The sequence below is a fragment of the Neltuma alba genome, unplaced genomic scaffold (genome assembly GCF_004799145.2).
Source record: "Neltuma alba isolate B1F8T4 unplaced genomic scaffold, ASM479914v2 tig00002374_pilon, whole genome shotgun sequence".
In the NCBI taxonomy this organism is placed as follows: Eukaryota; Viridiplantae; Streptophyta; class Magnoliopsida; order Fabales; family Fabaceae; genus Neltuma; species Neltuma alba.
This window is the reverse complement of record NW_021632837.1, coordinates 911743-932168: the sequence shown is the minus strand read 5'-3', so window position 1 is coordinate 932168 and position 20426 is coordinate 911743. Positions and strand designations below refer to the sequence as shown.

The 20426-nt window shown below is 35.0% G+C and overlaps 4 protein-coding genes and 1 long non-coding RNA gene across 6 annotated transcripts in view; 2 read left to right on the top strand and 3 right to left on the bottom strand.

Annotated features, from left to right (window-relative positions):
• Positions 1-1188: 1188 nt before the first annotated feature.
• On the bottom strand, positions 1189-2172 carry LOC114723471 (uncharacterized). Its single transcript, XM_028909653.1, has 2 exons — positions 2031-2172; positions 1189-1868 (listed from the first exon to the last, which is right to left on the bottom strand). The coding sequence occupies exons 1-2, from the start codon at positions 2170-2172 to the stop codon at positions 1189-1191; spliced, it is 822 nt and encodes a 273-aa protein (XP_028765486.1).
• A 4468-nt stretch (positions 2173-6640) lies between these two features.
• The window catches only part of LOC114723752 (uncharacterized), a 24220-nt gene continuing 10434 nt past the window's right edge, over positions 6641-20426 (bottom strand). The window contains exon 3 of the long non-coding RNA XR_003738262.1: positions 6641-6656. This is a non-coding gene — a long non-coding RNA (uncharacterized LOC114723752). The remainder of the gene's footprint in view (positions 6657-20426) is intronic.
• On the top strand, positions 9731-13494 carry LOC114723702 (chlorophyll a-b binding protein 7, chloroplastic). The gene is made up of 6 exons (XM_028909931.1): positions 9731-9917; positions 10009-10175; positions 11002-11148; positions 11762-11894; positions 12489-12581; positions 13003-13494. Exons 1-6 carry the CDS (start codon positions 9756-9758, stop codon positions 13330-13332), a joined length of 1032 nt encoding a protein of 343 aa, XP_028765764.1. The 5' UTR covers positions 9731-9755; the 3' UTR covers positions 13333-13494.
• Positions 13836-20426, top strand: part of LOC114723736 (bZIP transcription factor 50) — a 22483-nt gene continuing 15892 nt past the window's right edge. The window contains exon 1 of the mRNA XM_028909972.1: positions 13836-13842. The gene's annotated coding sequence lies outside the window, so the exon portion shown is untranslated. The remainder of the gene's footprint in view (positions 13843-20426) is intronic.
• Positions 15266-20426, bottom strand: part of LOC114723719 (uncharacterized) — a 10752-nt gene continuing 5591 nt past the window's right edge. Inside the window, exons 2-4 of one of the 2 annotated variants that reach the window (XM_028909955.1) lie at positions 19251-19429; positions 16253-16652; positions 15266-16181 (exon numbers count right to left, since the gene is read on the bottom strand). In XM_028909955.1, coding sequence (XP_028765788.1) covers positions 15670-16181; positions 16253-16637 — 897 coding nt within the window. In that variant the 5' untranslated portion in view covers positions 16638-16652; positions 19251-19429 and the 3' untranslated portion in view covers positions 15266-15669. Of the gene's footprint in view, positions 16182-16252; positions 16683-19250; positions 19430-20426 lie in introns of those variants that run through there. The other variant, XM_028909963.1, reaches the window with a different exon arrangement.

Sequence of the window (20426 nt, the reverse complement as noted above, 5' to 3'; positions counted from 1 at the left end):
CTCCAAAAGTTCTTTCGATAGTGCTCCGTAGACTTGAGTGCAAATAATTAAACGCCTCATTGTCATTTTCAAGTGCAGATGACCTTCGAAAATCAGGGAGATGGTAGTGTTCACGTCTGTAGGGACCAAGGTATCCCATGGGCGTCGGATAGCCAGCATCCACCAAATAATATTTGCCTACATGAAATATATGACTGGTGTCAATAAAATTTTTTTCCTAACAGTTAAGCATAAATAAATTGTAGGAATTTAAAATATACCTTGAGGCGAATGGGGAAAGTTCATGGAAGGAGTTGTGAGGGCGTGGTCAAATATACGAGCATCATGCGCACTACCTTCCCATCCAGCCAATACAAAAGTGAAGCACATGTCCCAATCGCAAACGGCCATTACATTTTGCGTCACTCTTCCTTTTCGGTTAATAAATTTTGTTTGCTCAGTTGCATCAACAATGCATGAAATATGCGTTCCATCAATTGCTCCAATAGCATGTTTGAAAAAGGGCCAGTATCGACCACCGGGCCGTATTTTTGTATGCAAATGCTGAAACGTTGGATCTTTTGGTTTGATGTTGGTCATAGCAAGTCTACAGCATGCCAGTAAGACATTATGAAAATGTCTACTAATTGTCTCCCCTGAATGCTGAAATCTTTCTTGCTGCATTCTACTACTAAGCGAATGGCCAACAGTATTTAAAAACATTGCAACCATTTCATGTATCCCAACATTTCTAGTTTCCCTTAGACCGTGTTGTTGCAATTATGTGCAAAGACTAAAGAACACTTCTCTTTCCATCCTAAACATGTTATAACAACGAGTAGAATGGCCTTGTAAAACGTCCCTTAGCCATGCCTTGCCTGTATAAATACTTGTATGCTGGGGCTCTTTACACAAATGAAGAGAAGCGTATCCACCAACCGTAACTGCAACTTGATTAACCCGTTTGTTCCGTCGTTTACGATACTTTTCCGCAATTTTAATTTCATCAGCCATTTTTTGTCTTGTCCTATGCACATAGACATAAAATTCAGAAACCCTGATATGAAATTACTTAACATTTAACAAGAAAATAAGTTGTTTAATTCCTACAGAAATTCAGTAGTCACATAATACAATAGTCTGGTTACATCATTCCTAAAAATAGATACAAATTATCACAGTCATCTTCTAAGCAACACAAATGAAGTCTCAATCCTTAGTTGCATGCTTCAAGAAGATCAGTAGTTTTTCCCTCTTGTTCTTCAGAGCCACATACATCTCCCTTGCAGCTGGCTTGTCCATAAGGAGTGTTGTGCACCGGCCAAACAGATCAGGATCATCAACAATTTCATCAACTTCATTAAGGTGCTCAATGACTCCCGCAATTGATGTCTCATAAGCACGTGCTTCTTCTTCTAACTTCCTAGCACGTGCTTCTGAAATCTCTTCATGTTCACGCTGAGAATCATTTTCATTTGCTTGAGCTATCCTGCTTAGTGCATCCACTATTTTCATAGTGGTAGTAGGTTTCTTCTTCATGGATTCACCCTTTTTCCTAACCCATAATGAGCTACTAGGTCGACTGCCACCTGTGCTTCTACCCCCACGAATGGTTTCCTGTCTCATTCCAGTGTTGCCTCTACTTCCTCCACTATTGTCATTGAATGTGACTGAATTAAACTCCCCGCTTATGCCAGTTGGTGCCCCCAAAATTTCATCACTATCTCCAGATCCTTTTTCCATATCATCTTCAGGAACTCCTTCGCTTGGAAGTGTCATGGAAGAAGGTGCCCATGACTGTGGTCCAGTCGCAGCCACAGACCCAAAGAGTTGAGTCAATTCAGCCCGAAATTGAAGCCCTCTTTCTGTAAATTTCTCATAGCCTGGAACTTCATGCGCATTCAACACCAAAAATATTATACATTATACAAAAAAACGTTAACATGGGAGAAAATACAAGTTCAAATAAAGTTAAATGATTACCACTATTTTCTTCTCCCACCAATCATCAGGAGCACTAACAATATTCCTTTCGGCATCTCACCCTAAACCTGTCTCACGGAGTAACCTATCCCATAACTGCCACTCCTTTCGCAAGGTATCAAATTTGTTCTTTAATTGGATTCTCGTATAAACCCTCCCAGTCTTTGCAGTAAAGTTCTCCTCAATACTTGTCCAAGCAGGCTTTGTCATGCTAGTTCCTCTTCTTCCCCCTCTTTCAACTTCTTTAATACACAGGTCAATAAAGATCTTTGTGGCTCTTATATCCCACGAAGCCTTGGTATTTTTTTTATTCATTATGCTATAAACCAATTACAACAGTTCAGTCATGACAAGTTCAACCCAAAAGGCATACCATTCAGTCCAGGAGATATGATATAACAGGTATAGTATTTAACAAGTATAGCCACATGTTCTTTTTTCTAGCAAAATGAGGTCTCATTAATAATTGACATCGCAAAATTAATGATGAATTTTTTCCCATCATTTCAGGGAGTTCTTTTCGGTTAACTGACCAAAATTTGAGTTCAACCACTAATTATACTGTTGGTTAACTGACCAAAATTTGAAACATAGAAATTGGTTAACTCATTCGTAGGATTTTGATTAGAGAAATAAAAATAATTTCATCAGCACAAGCACCCATAATCCAACCATATACACACAGAATGATCGACTGGTCTATCTCCAAAGCACAACATACAAATATGGGAAAAAAGACCCACACACATGAAACCGAGATCCAGCTACCAGAATTGCAGAACGAACAGCCACACACGACAGAACGAAACCAACATCCAAATATATGACAGTCAGCCCGAAATTAACAGCTGTGTGGGGGAAAACAAAATGAAGCCACCAATGATCCAAACTTATTGGTGAAACCACCGCTGTGTGGGGGGAAAAATCGATCGAAGGTAATTTCAAACCACCGCAGATGAGTGTGCACATATATATTACAGACCGAAATGAGACGCGAAAATCGACTGGGGGGAAAAAAGCGACCGGAGGTAATTTCAAAGCACCACAGAGCACATATATATTACAGATCGAAATGAGAGGCAAAAATCGATCGGGGGAAAAAATCGACCGAAATTTGGAAGATCGACCAGAGAATGCATAACCGGAGTTCGCGGAGGCAGCTTACCGGAGTTCTGGATATGAGAGACGGAACCGAGCAAGGTGACCTAAGACAGACTGATAGCGAAGAGATCAGAACTGGATGGCTCCAATTGGCCGAACCCAATGCACGGTGATGTCCTGGCAAGTCAAGAAAGACGTCGCCGGCGCTGATATTCCTGAGGGATGGGAAGATCTCACTGACGACACAGGACCGGAAGTGGCAGAATGGGTGGCTTTTTTCCTCTGATTCTTCTCCAATGAGAAACAGAGCAGCTCGAGATCTTCAAGTGAGCTAAACGGAGAGGGCGACTGTAATATCCTTTAAAAAAATTCAAAAAAAAAAGTAATTGAAAAATAATATAATATAATATAATATAATAATATTTTATTATATTTTAAAAAAAAGTCCAACCTTCCACCGATATTTCGGTGGAAAGTTGGAGGGGGGTGGAAAATTGGGGGGAGGGTGGAAAACGTGGGGGTTGGGTTTGAAAAAACCCCCTCCCCCAATAATTGTGTGGGGGTGTTAAATACCCCCCACAATTCATTTCCCTCCGGTAGGCGCAAGAAGAAAGAGAGAAAGAGAAGAAGAAAAGAGAGGAAGAGAGAGCTGAAGTGTGTGAGAGAAAGGAGCATACCGGTGAAGCAGAGGGCAAGCTTTAAAGATATTTTAGGTATATGAAATTATCTCTTTTCATCAAACTTTCTTCATAAATATTTCATATATATTTTATGCTTCATAATAGTAGTATTACCATAGTGATTAGAGAAAATTTTGAGATTTATATATGATCTAAGTATTGAGTTTTGACAAAAGATGACTATAGAAATTCAGAAGTAAATGAGTTGTTAATTTTAATCGGTTTAGATTTCTCTATTTGTTAGTTTTAGTATTTAAATTAATTTATATAGTTGAAAATCTATTATTTATGGGATATACCATATTTTTACCGATTAAATTTAAGTTAAATAATTTATTTGGATTGTTTGATATATTACTGAGATTTTAATCGGTTTAGTTTTCTTTATTGGGTGACTGGAGGTTTTAAAATAATTATTGTAGCTAAAAAGTCTATTATTTATGGAAATATATATATATGGTAGTTGTACCATTAAAGTTTTGATTAGATTATTTAGTTATAAATATTTGAAGTATTATTAAATTTTTGAGAGTTTGATTTTAAGTTTTAAACTGAAAAAGAGAGTTTTTAGAATTTATAACATAATAATTTTATATTTGGAAATTGTTGAAAATCCTTTTTATTAAGATAAATAATTTGGAGGTGGTAAATAAATATTTTGGCTTGTTAGAAATTTTTAAGTTGTTACTAAAATACTTAATAATTTTTGGGTTATGAGAGTTGCGGGAATTTAGAATAAAAATTTAATTAAAGTAGAAATTTAACTAATATAGAAAAGTTTGATTAATTAATTAATTAGTTTATATTAATATGTGGTTATATTAATTGTGTAGATTAATTATTGGTTGAGCAAAGGATTGACCTTGTGGTAATCCTTAGTATTGCTTTGGCGAGAGGTAACCACTTTCCACTTGTTATATGTGCTAATATGTTGTTTGTGAGTATTTTGCTGTTTTCAGAATAATATTTGATATTTGGAACTTGAGTAGATATGTTATATCTTTTGAGCTATGAAAATTGTCTCGTGGGATTTTTGGAATGGTGATTGAGAAGTTTGGAAAAGATATATGATTTATATCTTATGGATTATACTGAGAAAAGATTGAGACATTTTTATTATATTGTGAATGATTGGTTGTTATTTGGATTTTTGGATTGAGTCCTATCTACCACGTGGTAAGGCCGCCATTGGTGCACATTGGTTGGCTTCTTCTTTCGTCCCCCATAGTGAGGGATAGGCCTTTGTGGCTTCTTATTCGTCCCCAGAGTGAGGGATAGACCCATATGTTTGATTGATCTCCCAAAGTGAGGGGATAGACTTATGTGGCTTGTGTGTTGACCCCCATAGTGAGGGTTTGGATGATTGAAATTATATTTCTATGGATATGTCTATGTTTCTCGAGAATTAATAACTATCCCACTTGACACCTCACGAGCACGTGTTAGTATGTATGATGAGTTGGAAAGCTGGTTACTGAGGCATTTGTCTCACCCCGTGGTTTAACATTTTCAGGCGATAGTTCCGGTGGTGGCCCATCAGGGAAGGCTCCGGAGGCATAGTGTGCTGTCATAGCTTGTATAGCCTCCCTGCTTTTGTTCTATGTGCTGACTTGTTATATATTGCCACATAGGGTTCATCGACTATCATGATGTAAAATAATACTTTTAATTACTACTATATGGTATGCTAGGGCCGTGAGGAGGTCCGAGACATTTTAGACTTTGCGTATTACACTCATTTGATAGTGTTAACTTTTGACTAATGGGCTCTATAACTTATATTAAAATGTTTTATCAGTTCGTGTGTTTGAAAGTGTAAGTTTGGTTTGGGCTAATGGTTGAATGATATTTCTGGACTTTGAAAGTCCAAGGCCCAAGTGAGCGATGATGTGGCTCGTAATATAAGTTTATTTCTTTTAACCATGATAACGATTTTAAAATTTTAAGGTTTCTTCTTTTCTATCATGGTTAATCATTCGAATAGATTGAAAATTTTGATCTAAATGGGTTTTAAAAGAGCGGTTGTCACAGCGACGGCGATGAATGGGAGAGAAGAGGCGAAAGAACGGGTTGAATGGATCTTCACCGTGAGTTGAATGCAGAGTACCCCCGCATGCTTGTTCCCTTCACTGTGAGCTGAATGAACCGTTGGAGCCAATAATTGTCCCTCAGAAGCTACCCCCGCGTGCTTATTTGGAACCATGGTTTTGTTGGGCAAAACCAAGGTTTTGGCAGAAACCTTGGTTTTAAAAAAAATAAGGGTGCTTGGCAAATTTTTGCCAAACCATGGTTTGGCAAAAAAGCCAAACACCCCTCGTAATGTGTAATGTCATGTCTTTCCTTTGTATCCAAAAAAAAAATTTGTAATGTAATGTAATTTGGCCTTGTAATTTTAGGTTATAAATTGTTGGCAAAAAAAAAATTTCCCGTTATAAATTTTGCGCTCTCAAATTTCTTCCATTGAAAACGCTAGTGCTTTAGGTTAATAAGAAATTAAGAACCTGAATCAATCAATCAATTAAGTATGTTCTTAAAAACTTGTAATACCCAATTTGTTTAAAAATAGGTCGGATATAATATTATTTGATCCGAATATATTCAATTAATGAGATTTAAATAACATATTGATTAAAATTTGAATATATTGAATAAATGAGAAACATTATAAATAAATGAAATTTCACTTGAAAGCTTAAATGAAGAATTAATAATTAATTTTGAATTTGAATAGTGTTTTAATTGAAATTTAGATATATTGCATTAATGTGAAGCATCATAATTAAATAATATATCAATTGGAGGTTTAAATAAAAAAATAATTTAAAATTTTCATCTATTATTCATAAATTTCGCATCTCTGATTCAAGTTCTATTTAAATGAACAAAAAAATCATACTCTTATAAAAAGTAAGTCTTGAACTACAGTAGATAATATAATTTGTTAGAATTTTAAATTTAATTAAATATGTTAATCCATGCTATAATAAGAAAAATCTAATTAAATTTCTAGTTAGAGACCAAAATCTATTATTTTTGTCAAGACCAAAATAATAAGAAAAAAAAAAGCTATAAGAATGAAATATTATGTCAACCCAATTCTTAAGGGGTGTTTGGAAGCCCAATAAGCACTTTCAGAAGTATTTTTTTTCGTAAACTGAGACAAACTCCTTCACATATTTATCTTGTATATCGTAAAAACATTTCTGAAACCATGATTTTGATTTTGCCCAAATACCCCTTAATCAGTACATGAGTGTCGTGTGATGAGATCTAAACTTTCTTCAGTCAAAACAACAACAGCAGCGGGCTGATTTTAAATTAATAATTGGCTAATGACTCGTGTAAACAATTCTAAAATATACCTACTAAAAGGTTTGTTTTTTTGGATATAGGTGGAAAAGATAGGAGGATTATTTTTCTTAGAGTTAATATAATTTTTTATCCTTAAAATTTGGATCTATTTTAGTTTTGGTTTCTCAAATTTAAAATCCATAATTTTAATCCCTAAAAGTTAGTCCATCGTGGAACATTAGTGCCTAAATATGTAATGACGTTAATACCTACTGAATTGTCATAAATGGCGTTAAAGTACTAATGTCGACTCATTACATGACACATAAGTAGATCTTATGTAAGTAACATATAAGAAAAACAAAGAAAATGTATGTAAAACATAACTGTCTAACCTTATTTGTCCTCATTGTTCATTTAAGGAACTATTCATTACGCTGCATTTTAAGAACTCATCTCCCCTTGTACAATTTTTATCTACACAAGATCCAGTTACGCACCATCTAGTGAACGCACATTATCACTTTAACGTCATTCATGATAGTTCAACAGATTTTAATACCACTGTTTTTCAATAACTAGTGTTTTAAGATGGAATAAGGGGGTGTTTGGATAAAACCAAACCATAGTTTGAAGAATAGCTTTTAAGAATAGATTTTGTAAAAAAGTAATTCTAATAAAGTAAAAGTGTTTAGATTGTTATCAATAACACTTTTTTTAATGACAAATTACTAAAAAGGACATAAGTTAATATGATAATTATAAAAAAATATATTTTTATTTGAAATTCTTCTATGGTCCTTATGTAAAATCTAATTAATTAATTTGAGTAGATTAAGAATATTAGTTAAACTAGTTAATATGATTTTTTTAAGACACTCTAAGCATCTTTTTTAATTTTCTTCCTCTCTCTTCTACTTGATTATTGTTGAGAGAATATCAATAGGATTAATTTGAAAAAAATAGATGATCATATAAAACAGGCCTTATATTTAAGATCAATATTAACTCCCTAATTAGATCCTACATCAAGAATTGGAATAATAAGTTTGTTAATAGTTTTTTCCGCCAATGTAATAAATAATGTATAAAAATATATTAATTAATCGTTAATATGAGTACATATATTTATAAAATATAAAATTAAATATGTTTTTAGAAAAATCGATAATTTTTTCCAACAAAAAGTATTATTTTAAGTGGGGGAAGAACTGATCAAAAAACAAAAAGAATCAGGAGAAAGACAGAGAAATGTGAAGGCTTGGAGATCTGGCACTGATGGGGCAAAAAAAAAAAATTTGCTTATTCGTTCAAAAGCGAAAAAAATTTGCTTATGACAAAATGGTTTCATGACAAAACCATGGTTTCAAAAAATAATAGGGTGTTTGGATACTTTTAAGACTAAACCTTGGTTTGGGTTCTAAAAGTACTTTTCTTAAATTTACCAAACACGCCATAAATTTTATAGGCTAAAACCACATATTTAAAATTTGAGAAACTAAAATTAAAATGGATTCAAATGTGAAGAATAAAAAATTATATTAACCCTTCTTCTTAAAAACAAAATAACATATCAATTGTCTCATATTATGAGTCATTAGCAAACTAGAATTAAAATTAACTAAGCTGTGTTTTAACTAGAAATGGTTCAACTAATGTGTTGTGAACGGAATTGACCTTGCCAAAACTTGAAAGAAAAAATTAAGGGTTAAAAATATTATTGATCTTTACAATTTTACAAAATTTTGATTTTAGTTTTGTCATTTTAACTCGTCGGTTTTAATTTTTGTAGCTTCAAATATTTAGTTTTGATTCAAAAAATTCCATTAAGATATCGTTTGAATTTAAGGGTTAATTTTACATTTTTAACAAGTTTAGAATTTTTTTTATGCTTAAATTCAAATCAAATCCTTATAAAAATTATAAAATTAATGATTTCAAATTATAAAATTCAAAAGTCGATTAAACTTAGTTAATTAATTCAAAAATTTATCTTTTTGTCTAGTTGCAATTTAACCTCTAAATTTTAAATCCTTATACTTTTAACTTCACAATTTCATTCAATTTGTAATTAGGCCCCAATAGTCTACATCTTTTTATTAAAAGGGTGTTTGGGTGATAAAAGGGTGTTTGGGTGATAACCCAAACCATGGTTTGGGAAAAAAAATCACCCAAACACCCTTAAAAAAACAAAACCATATTTTTGACTTAAAACCATGGTTTTCAATAGTTTAAACCATGGTTTTGGGAAAAACAAAAAATTTTTACTTTTGGAAAAAAAAGAGAGTGTGAGAACCTATAGGATATGTATTTTTTTTTATAAATATTTTTTTTATAAATATATTTAATCTTATATCTTATAATATATATACATATTAATTAATTATTAATTATATTATCTTATGTATTATTAATTATGTTAATAAAATATATTATTAATAATTTTATTCCTTCAAATTAAAATATATCATAAAATATATTTTTTCTGTAATTATCATATTAACTTATATCTTTTTTAATAATTTGTACATATAAAAATGGTTCTGGTAATAACTATCCAACACTCTGACTTTTCAGAATAACTTTCTCACATAATCTAATCTATTCTCCGGGTCTCGAATGCCGATAAGCGGATGGCGTTTTGTCGCTCAGAGTATTTTAGCTTATCTTTGAACACATTCTCAACAAGGCGATATTTGTTCATGCACGGGAATCAGGGGCATGGTTTCGCTTCGTTCCCCTGTTTCTCCTCTTCCCTCTGTTTCCTCTTCTTCTTCTTGTTTCTTCGGCAGCTTCTTCTCTTTCTGTTGTGCCCCTAAACCCAGAAACGACTCGATAATCGTGCTGAAACGCCCTTCAGTTGTCAAAGCCTCGTGGCAAGAGGTTCATTCTCTTCCTTATCTACCTTTCGACACTTTTCCCTTCCCTTCATTTGACACTTTTTTTTCCTCTCTTTTAATATTCCTTTTTGAAGCTTGCTGGAGTGTTGTTGTTCTCGGCGATTCCTTTCAGTGCTGTAAAAGTTTTAGCTAATAGTCCACTAGGGCGCTCGCTTCAGAGGAGAATGCAGGCGAGAAAGAAAATTGCTCTAGATGACTCGTCCATATACAAGACTTTAGCCCAGAAGGCCAGAAAAGAGAGGTAATTCCCTGTAATCCAATTATACCTCTACTATTCCGGGGAGCGATCTGACTTGTTTAGTTTTGCCATTATAGTTGCCCAAAACACGTCTTGATGTCAAGAATGCTATTTTGTGAAAATTCTTGCGGACGAAAAAATTCAATAAACTGTTTATAACCGCAGGTCACCCAAAATCCATCCCCCTTTCACCTTCCTACGCGATGTATTCATTATTCTCACATTCTCTCTTCTCCCTCAGGCATGCATACATTTCCTGATTTGCCCTTTTCAGATTGGCCCAATTCTCCCTTTTTCTTATCCTTACGAGTTAATTCCTAATGGGTTTGGACCCATTAGATTGAAAACCATTAAAGCCGATCATTTTGCTCTTTTACAAAGATTTCTAAATTCTTAAGTCTAAGAAACTAATCTTGAGTTCCTTGAGCTTCCTTCTAGACCTCTTGGTTTTCATTTGTTGAGCAAGATGTTGACTTCCCAATTCTTCCATCTTAAAGGTCTCTTTTCTTTTTCATGAACATTTCTACAATAAAAACAGTTAACTCCAAATCCAAGTAGTTAGTCTAAACTTACTTTAGTCAATGTGCATGATATGAATATATTTGGTATATTATTAAATTTTAGTCTAACCTTACTTGAGTTCGCATTATATGAATATATTTGGCATAACATAAGAATTGTGTCATGCAAACTTTTTGTTCTATATTAGTCATCATCAACACTCAGACCCTATATCTAAAACTAATCTGTATTTATATTAAATTGATACAAACTAAGATATCTTCTCATTTTATCGAACACATTTCTCACTGTTTCTTGTGTCCCACAGCCCTTGGTATGGAGAAGATCGGCCTCATTGGCTTGGTCCTATTCCATATGATTGTCCGGATTATCTTACCGGGGAACTTCCTGGGGATTATGGATTTGACATTGCCGGGCTTGGCAAGGATCCCGTAGCTTTGGAGAAATACTTCAAGTACGCCATACTATGAATTCTGTCCATTTATGCCATTCTTCGTGTTAGAGCTGTTCCTTGTCAAGTATGATTTTCTTTTACAGCTAGATGGTGGCCATTACATCACAGTTATCCTTGTGTTCATTATTTAGCTTTGTTACAAAATAAATTGTTTTAGATGTAGAACATATGACGGGCAATAAGTCCTGTGGAGACATTCTCCAGCAATACAATGCAAAGAATATATTGTAAATAGATGATCAATCATCAGCTAAATTTTGACGAGGAAGTAACAATGTTTACTATGTTATGTCCAAAAAGGCTTTTGTTGAATGTTTGTCTTACTTTTCATTAAATAGGGGATATGAATCACTAAAGTACTGTAATATCCTATGATAGAAATTATAATGTAGATCTGATCTATCAAAAGCTGGTAGACTAAACCAATGACAGGTAGCCCATATGCCTATGTCAGTTAACTTCTAGGTGAGCTTCACTCCTGATATGTGCTAGTGACCATTCTTCATTGTCTTAGTCTGCCAAAAATAGGTAAATCAAAAATAACAGAAATTATGTGTGAACCCTTTGTCAATGTAAATAGCCCATGATCAGTTTAATCTCCTTTATCATGGAGCTTCGAGATATTGCATGCTCGTTGGGCTATGCTTGCATCAGTTGGTGCTCTGGTTCCTGAAGTACTAGACCTATTTGGGGCCTTTCACTTTGTTGAACCCATCTGGTGGCGTGTTGGTTATTCAAAGCTCAAGGTCAGTATGTCTAATCTCTGTGACCACTCTTTGTATTTTTGCAAAGTCTTGCTTATAGATCAGGTGTCTGATATCATGCATAGGTTCGTAGAATTGGATCTGTAGTTATTCTCCACTGGTTAGTCATTTCTATTTCTTAAGATCAACCCAAGGGCTAATTACGTCACTACGAAAATGTGTGAATTTGTTGAATTGAACCCATATGGTGGCATGTTCACTTTTCGAAGCACAAGATCAGCATGTCCTATCTTTGTACTCATAATTGGCAAGCTTTATCAGCCACAAGTTTGTCAAATTAAATAACAGTTAAATCCAATAACCATTTCTCTGAATCATTATTTCATGTGCTTTATTATTTCTTTTTTATTTTTAACTTTTCCTCATTATACATTGTTTTGTTAATTCAAATTGGTTGATTTATTTTGGCTCAGTGCTTGAGAATAAATTGCATCACATACTTCATCCCATCTCTTGTTCATTCATATATCCATCAGTGTTTGATTGCATACTATGTGCATTCCTATGTTAAGTACATTAGTGAAGATATCTGGAATGATATAGTTGTCTTTGTTTATCCAATATTTTTTTTACTAGGGAGATACTCTTGACTACCTTGGAATCCCGGGACTTCACTTAGCTGGAAGCCAAGGAGTGATCGTAATTGCTATTTGCCAGGCACTCCTCATGGTTATTCTTTTACACTCTATTCAAATTTTCTATTTTATGTGCCCTGCTAACATCACTTGCATTTGTCTTCTATATCTGGAATTTTGAGTCTCTGTGAATTGAGTGAATCCATAGTTGCTTTTCAAAAGTGCATTTCTTGTCATTCTCTTGGGCCCTGACTTCCATAACATTGGTGTCCTCTGGAGAAGTGCATGTTTAGCCATATTCTGACCTTTTCAATGTTTAATTCCACCTCTACCTAGAACCCCCCCCCCACCCCAAAAAAAAAAGACTCAAGTCATTATCATATATGGGGGCGTAAGCAAAAAGTTGGTAGTTGAAGTTAATTGAGCTGCTAGACTTGCTTCTGGACGGCATTTGCATTATCCTTCTATCGACAATATGGATGTGCCAGATAAACTAATTACATATAAGTAAGCAGGTTGGACCAGAATATGCTAGATATTGTGGGATTGAAGCATTGGAACCTCTGGGAATTTATCTGCCTGGCGACATAAATTATCCTGGAGGAGGATTGTTTGATCCCCTGAATCTGTCCAAAGATCCTGCAGCTTTCGAGGAGCTGAAGGTTAAAGAAATAAAAAATGGACGCTTAGCAATGATTGCCTGGTTAGGATTTTACGCTCAAGCAGCTCTGACGGGTAAAGGTCCTGTGCAGAACCTACTTGATCACGTCTCTGATCCTTTCCACAATAATCTTCTGACCGCGCTCAGCTTAGTGAATGTATTTACGTCATCCAGCTTTGTATAATTTTATATTTAATTATTGCGAGTTTCATGTACTATACAGTATACATGAATGAGTCGGATAATTAAATTTAAAAATAATTATGAAAATATTAATGTATAAATAGTAATATTAATGGAGCAAAATAGCTGCCACTAATGAAAGTCCGCCCGACTTCCTCCTTGCCAAGTCGCTTTTTGATGATTCAACCGTAGCCCTGGATCTCTATATACAAGCGACCTGATTTTCCTCCATTCAATCCGAGTAAGTGAATCAGATTTCTTAGTGTTATTCCTGTTCTTGTTGCCGTGTTTCTATAGGATCAATCGATGCATTGCTCGCATGTAATAAAACCACAATGGTGGTGGGGAAGAATAATGTGCATAGAGAATTAAGAGTATCTGTATTTTTAAAAGCGAAAGATAAGCTTTTATTGTCTACAATAACTCATTCGCTTTTGGCATGGAGGAAAGGGCATAATGTGAACTGATTCTGAAATTTTGGCTAGAAGATTGAAAGGAAAGGAGGAGGTGAGTTTTCCTGTAGTTAATGGAGAGAAATTGGCGTGCGCGGATTTGCGGAATAGGAGTCGAGTTGAACACTTGTACAGATGCATTAGTGAAGTTGGGGATGAATTGGCTAGGGGAAAATGCAGTGTTGGGAGAGACTCCAGGAGTTGGGAGAGTTCAGTTCGAAAGGGATAAGGTTGCTGCCTTGCAATTAGGTTTTGTTTGGTTTAGCAGAGGAGAGGGGAGGTTAATTAAAAGAAGGGGAGAAGAGGGGAAGAGAAGTCATGGTCTTGTTTGGTTGGAGGGGAGGAGAGAGGATAAGAGATTTCTTGTTTGGTTCATAAGAGGAGGAGAAGATAGGTAATTATAAATTGACAAATATGCCTTTATCTATATATATTTAGACTATTTTATTCTTTTATTACAATATTCATATCAAAATTATTATTTCTTAATTTATTAATTTCAAAAAAACCAATTATCTCAATTACATGTGATAAAAAATTATGATAAAAATAAAAAAATTTGGAAATATGATAAAAAGTTTAACATTCTATTTCATTAATTTTATAATTATAATACACACGGATGTGTATTAATATATATGATATGTATGTATTATATAATTATAATACACCACCTTCTATTAATGTATACAATCATATTATATTACGAAAAAAATTACTGCCATGATAAAAATATTATATTATCAAATATCATTGGTGGTTGAAAAGAGAGAAATGAGAAAAGGGTTTCTAGTAAAAGGGGCAAACTTGGAATATAGAAAAGTTGGTACAAATAATTTAGTCAATATTAGACATAATATTTTTTTCTCTCCAAAAAAACCTCAAATTTGGAGGGGAGCAAAAAGAAGGGATGAGAGCACTAAAAAACAAATTTCTTCCCTCCCCTCCCTTCTATTTTTCCCAACCAAACACACTACTCTTCTCCCCTCCCCTCTCCTCAACAACCCTCCAACCAAACAGAGACAAAAGAGATAGGGAGGGGTTGGATTAGGTGATTTGAGTTTTTTGGGCTTAAAAGAAACATTTTAATGCTTCTGACTTTAAAAAAAAAAAAGAAATAATTGTATAAGTTGATTAATTTTGTTACTGTATCAAAAAAAAAAAAGACTTAGTTGATCTTGTAGGATTCCCAAGAAATTGTTCATTCTTTTCTCTCTCAGAACTTCATTTGGGTTTAAATCCTACTGTCACCCTCTGAAATTCCCTTCTCATTTCCTTCTTTTAATTCGAGTTCATTTTTGGCAATAATGTCGTGAGGATCGGTGGGTGGGAATTATCAACTTATCAGAATATAAATAACAATAATAACAATACCGAACATTTTAATATTACAAAAATATCACGGTTACTAGTCCCAAGAAAAGAAAAACAAAGGGGAGGAGCACGGTTAGGAAGACAGAACAATACAATGAGCGAGTATAATTGATCTTACCCAAAAAATATATATATACACAATCAGTTGGTACATTGACTTTACGCACACATCATAGCAACCATTCATTTAAAAAAAATAAAATTAGATATAACTTCTTAAATCACATATAACACTAACTATTATGAAAAAAATTTCACATAAGTAAAAACTAGTATTTAAAAAGTGGTAGGTAATTTATTTCTCAATCCATGAAATTTATAAAGCATTATAAAAGATAAGGTCGGAGGAATATAAAAAGGGAGGAGGTGGGCATCAATCCTCCGCTTCAATGTTAAATATTTGGTATCTAATTTTAAAACTTCTAAAACGTTGATTTCGGCGATGTGCAAATATATATAATAATGATTGAAAGAGAAAGGCGCGAGATTTGGTGGGATAGTTTGCCGAAAGATTAACAAGAGTGAGAAGATGAAGTTGGGTGAGGCGGAGGGAGAGGAGGTTTGCCTCGGGAGATATTTTGGACGAGGACTTCTCCCATGCCCTCGCCAAGACCCTCAATCAAGCCTCCGATGAACTCAACGACGACCTGTGAAGCGAGGCGGGCCGCAGTGCCCAGCACACTGCTCTTCTCGGGGCTCTTGATTCCATTGGCTTGCAGACCGTTCACCATATTTTTGGCGCACACTGCATGCAAATGATAATCGCATGCGGTACAGCGGTACACTCGCCCCGATCTCCTCCTCTTGCACTCGCCGCATACTAAATTACCTCCAGAGTCGCTGTTTGAGGTGGCGACGGCAGGCAGGAGTTTTAAGGTGTGAGGATGGCCCGCGAACTCGATTTCCGTGGAGAGCATAGCACAGCAGGGATGCATCTGAAACCCACACGCGCCGCATATGAACGCATAACCCTTGATCTGTTTCCCACACACATCGCATTTCGATTTCGTGATTCCGCCTTTCACTGTTGAACATGATAATGATGAATAAGAGAGCGAATGAATTGAAAATTGATCAAGCTAGCAAGCTACCCACCTGGTTTTGGATGGAACAAGATGAGATGGTGGGAGTGGAAGGGATGGGCCTTGAGGGCAGGAGGAGCCAAGGCACAGAAGTCGTGCACCTGAAAATCACATTGTTGACAAGCGAACCTCTTGCCCGATCCGTACTCCTTGCAGCCTGCGCATGTGTACAGCTCAGGCTGCTCCACCTGCACCAGAGGGTGCTGTGGGTGACTCAAGCTCACTATTTCTTCTCCAAATATTGCTTCTGGGGATGTCGGGAATTCCACCCTCTCTCCTGCTTTTATCGCCACCAAATACTCCCCAGGTGATGATGATGATGATTTCTTCACCACCAGTGTTGTTGCCTTCTTCGCTGCGGCCTTTTCGCTCTTCATACTCTTCCTGCTACTTGACATCTCTCTCTCTCAGTCCTGCACCAGGTTGCCTTACATTGATGCCCAATATATCAGGCTACAAAGTTCCCTTTGTAAAGACCCATCCATCCACCTATCAAAATTCAGATTCTCCCATTGCCTTTCTCTTGTCGTTTTTTTTTTTGTTAATCATTAAATGATTTACGTAATGACTCTTGAAAAGCCAGCATCGAGAATAAGTAGGTAGGGCCCCATATTTGGTTTTGATTCTCAATCATTTCAAATATCAGCCAGAGAGGGAGTTGCAAGAAATAAAAAGAGATGCTGTTGCCACCAAAGTCAAGGTTTCTTTTGTGGGTAAGGTTTTATATTTTTCGTCCACAGAACACATGAGAATTCTAATATACGATTTGAAGAGCCTGAAAACGCAAATACAGGCTTTTGGCAATGAAAGATGAGGAAGTGCATTCCATATCTTTTTAATAATCAATAAATGGAGTCTCTTTTCCCTGAAATTTCTTTTTCTTTTGTGAGTTGCAAGCAAATATATAGTTTACGAAAGCCAAATAATGGATGCGTTTTTTTTTTCAAATCCCTTGACTAAGTGTCACTGATGCCCAATTATTTGTTTGTCTTGTAAGCGATTCCCCTTGTTTATTGTGCTTTATCTTATTTTAACGCCAAGAAACACATAAATCATACTTCGAAAAGGAAAAAAAGGAAGATATTCCTCTATCTTTAAGACTTTTGGCTCCTCTTACGTACCCCTTTTCCAATTTCCACAATAAAGCCACTGTCACTTTTCGTTACTTAGCAAATGAAACTAATGGATAAGGAGGTGTTTAATTGGTAATCACACGCGACCCCCTTCTTCACAAGAAAATCTTTATCCATTAGTTTTCTTCAGATTTCTAGTTGTATATATTACGTCTTTAATCCGCCCACAACACGCAAACGAGTTGAGTCAGTCATGCGATGCGAAGGATCAGAGGATTGGAACCGACCAGCTGAGGTGGTCATGGTAGAATGTGAGAGCAGAGAATTGGGATTCAAAAACCATTCTAATGTTAAAAAAAACACAAAAACAATTCCAAAATTTTGAATGAACTCATCAATCTATTTTCAAAGGATAGGCATACTTCCATCAATCAATTGTATCATACAAACTAGATTGTCGGACACCGCTTCATAAAAAATTTGAGATGGAGCCAGTAATATTGTTATCAATAGTTCAGATTTATAAAGATTTTATATCATATAATTTATTTTCATTTTATTAAAACACTCTCAAGTTCATAATAACACAGTTGGGGATGAAAATAGGATGGGTTAAGCATTAGCTAAATAGGTCTGACCCTACAACAAATATCTAAAATATGACCCCGAAACTGGGCCTATATTTTTTTTTTTAAGACTTGAGCCTAAACATTTAAAAGGCCTGATTAAGGCTTGAAGCAGTTTTAAATGCCTACTTAAAATGTGAGCATTTAAATAGGGTTAAAACTTTATGCCTGCAAGTTCATATATAACCCACCAAACCTATTAAAAAGTCTATATCATGTTTTGAGAGTTTAGAATTCATTTTCACTTACAATATAAGAGTTTACTAACGAAAAGAAAAAATTGCATAGTGATAACAATTGCTCAACCAAGTAGGAATAAGAAAACTAATTATTTGCTCACTAAAGGGATGTATTTTCTAAAATTAATCAAACACAAAAAGTGTCTCATAAAACTAGATTTTACCTCTTTTCGTTTTCACGCATAAACTATGACGAACTCAAATTCCTACTAAGATTATAATATTTCATTCAAGTATTACTAAAATAAATTTGCAACAATTGTTATGCTTTAATGAAAATTGCAAATCAAGGGAGAGGGGGTGAGCTAGCTTTACAATCTTGAGTGATCAAAATAAGATGTAGAGGTGAATGACTAGCAACTAAAAATGTTAATATCATGTATGAATGTTGTGATGTGAAACTTTAAATCAAGCCAACATTAGTAATTATATAAATAATTTATAAAATTAATTTAGGTTATATTGTATATAATAGTACAATTTTTTCTTTAAAAAACTAACTAGGCCAAGTCTATAGACTTGTAGGCTAACCCCTATAAAAATAGACCTAACCTGTTTGTCTAAACTGGCTTGAATATGAGTTTGCAGACCCCTGATAGTTTCACCCACAACAATAGTTTAAAAAATTAATTATTCATGTTAAAAAATAAAAAAAAATACTCAAAATTTAAAAATAATTTAATAAAAATCAATATAATAATCAATATTGATATGTAAATTTAATAATTTGTGTTATTAAAAAAGTCATATGGCTCGGTTTTAGATTTTACGGGCCAAATATATAATTATTTATTATTTAATCATCAAAATAAATAATATATTAGAGGGTTAAGGTTTTAAAATACTTATGAACTTATACCAAAAGTTTACTCATCACCATATACTTTTGCTGGAACAAACGCCATTCTAATGCAGCAAGAACAGGCATGATTGATCGGGAATTCTCAAACTGGGTGGAACAAATGGCCTTAATAGACATGGGGAGCTCAGGACCTTTCTTTACTTGAAAGAGAGAAGGATGCGAGAGCCGTATTGACCGGGTTCTAATGAATGCTCGAGCTAAAGAAAATTACTTGGATGCTGTAGTGAAGACCCTTCCCTGGTTCAAATCAGACCACAGACCTCTGCTTCTGCAAACTAGAACTCCAGGACCAACCTTCACGCATCAAAGACCGTTTCGCTTCAAAGCGTCCTGGATTCTTCACGAGGATTTTGATAGATTTATTAAGGATACATGGACTCGCAACTCGTCCTGGAAAGACAACATAACAAACTTAACAAGTGAGATTATGAAGTGGAGTAAAAACACATACGCCCACATTGGTAGGAAAAAGAGTCGAATAATGAGCAGACTCGAAGGAATAAACAAGGAGATTACGAGGAGAGGCTCCACGTCCTCCCTAGAACATCTCCAAAGAAGGTTGTGGCTCGAGCTTGAAGAGTTGCTAACCCAGGAAAATCTACTCTGGACCCAAAAAGCTAAATGTGACTAGTTTACACTCGATGATAAAAACTCACAGTACTTCCACAACCGAGCAAATAGTAGAAGAAGAAGAAACAAAATTGAAGCCATTAAAAGAGCAAATGGCAAATGGACAGACAATGTGGAGGAGATTAAGGAAATAGCGACAAGCTTCTTTATTAATCTTCTTCAAGATGAAGGAGGCCACGACTGTATCCACAATTTAAATACTTCCCTCCCTCCTATAGATCGATTGAGCTTGCAAGCGTTGAATAGAGAAGTGAATAGGGAAGAAGTCAAGAATGCAATCTTCAGCATGGGAGCCTTGAAATCGCCTGGGCCTGATGGGTATAATGCTTTGTTCTTCCAACATCAATGGCAGGTGGTTGGGGAGTCGATAACCCAAGTGATTCGTCAAGCTTTCGAAACTCTAGATCTAATTCCTCAAATCAATCATACCTTTATTGTGCTAATCCCCAAAACGAATCAACCAGAAACCATTGGAGACTTTCGACCCATCAGCCTTTGCAATGTGATATACAAAGCTATCACAAAGGTTCTTGTAAGCAGACTAAAGAGTTCACTTCCGAACATAATTTCACCTAACCAGTGTAGCTTTGTACCTGGTCGTACTAGTGTAGAAAATATAATCATTGCCCAGGAAACTATTCTCTTGATGAGGAACATGAGAGGCAAGAAAGGTTACATGGCAATAAAGATTGACCTTGAAAAAGCTTATGATCGCATCCAGTGGAGCTTCATGATGGACTACCTAGAAGAGCTTCAG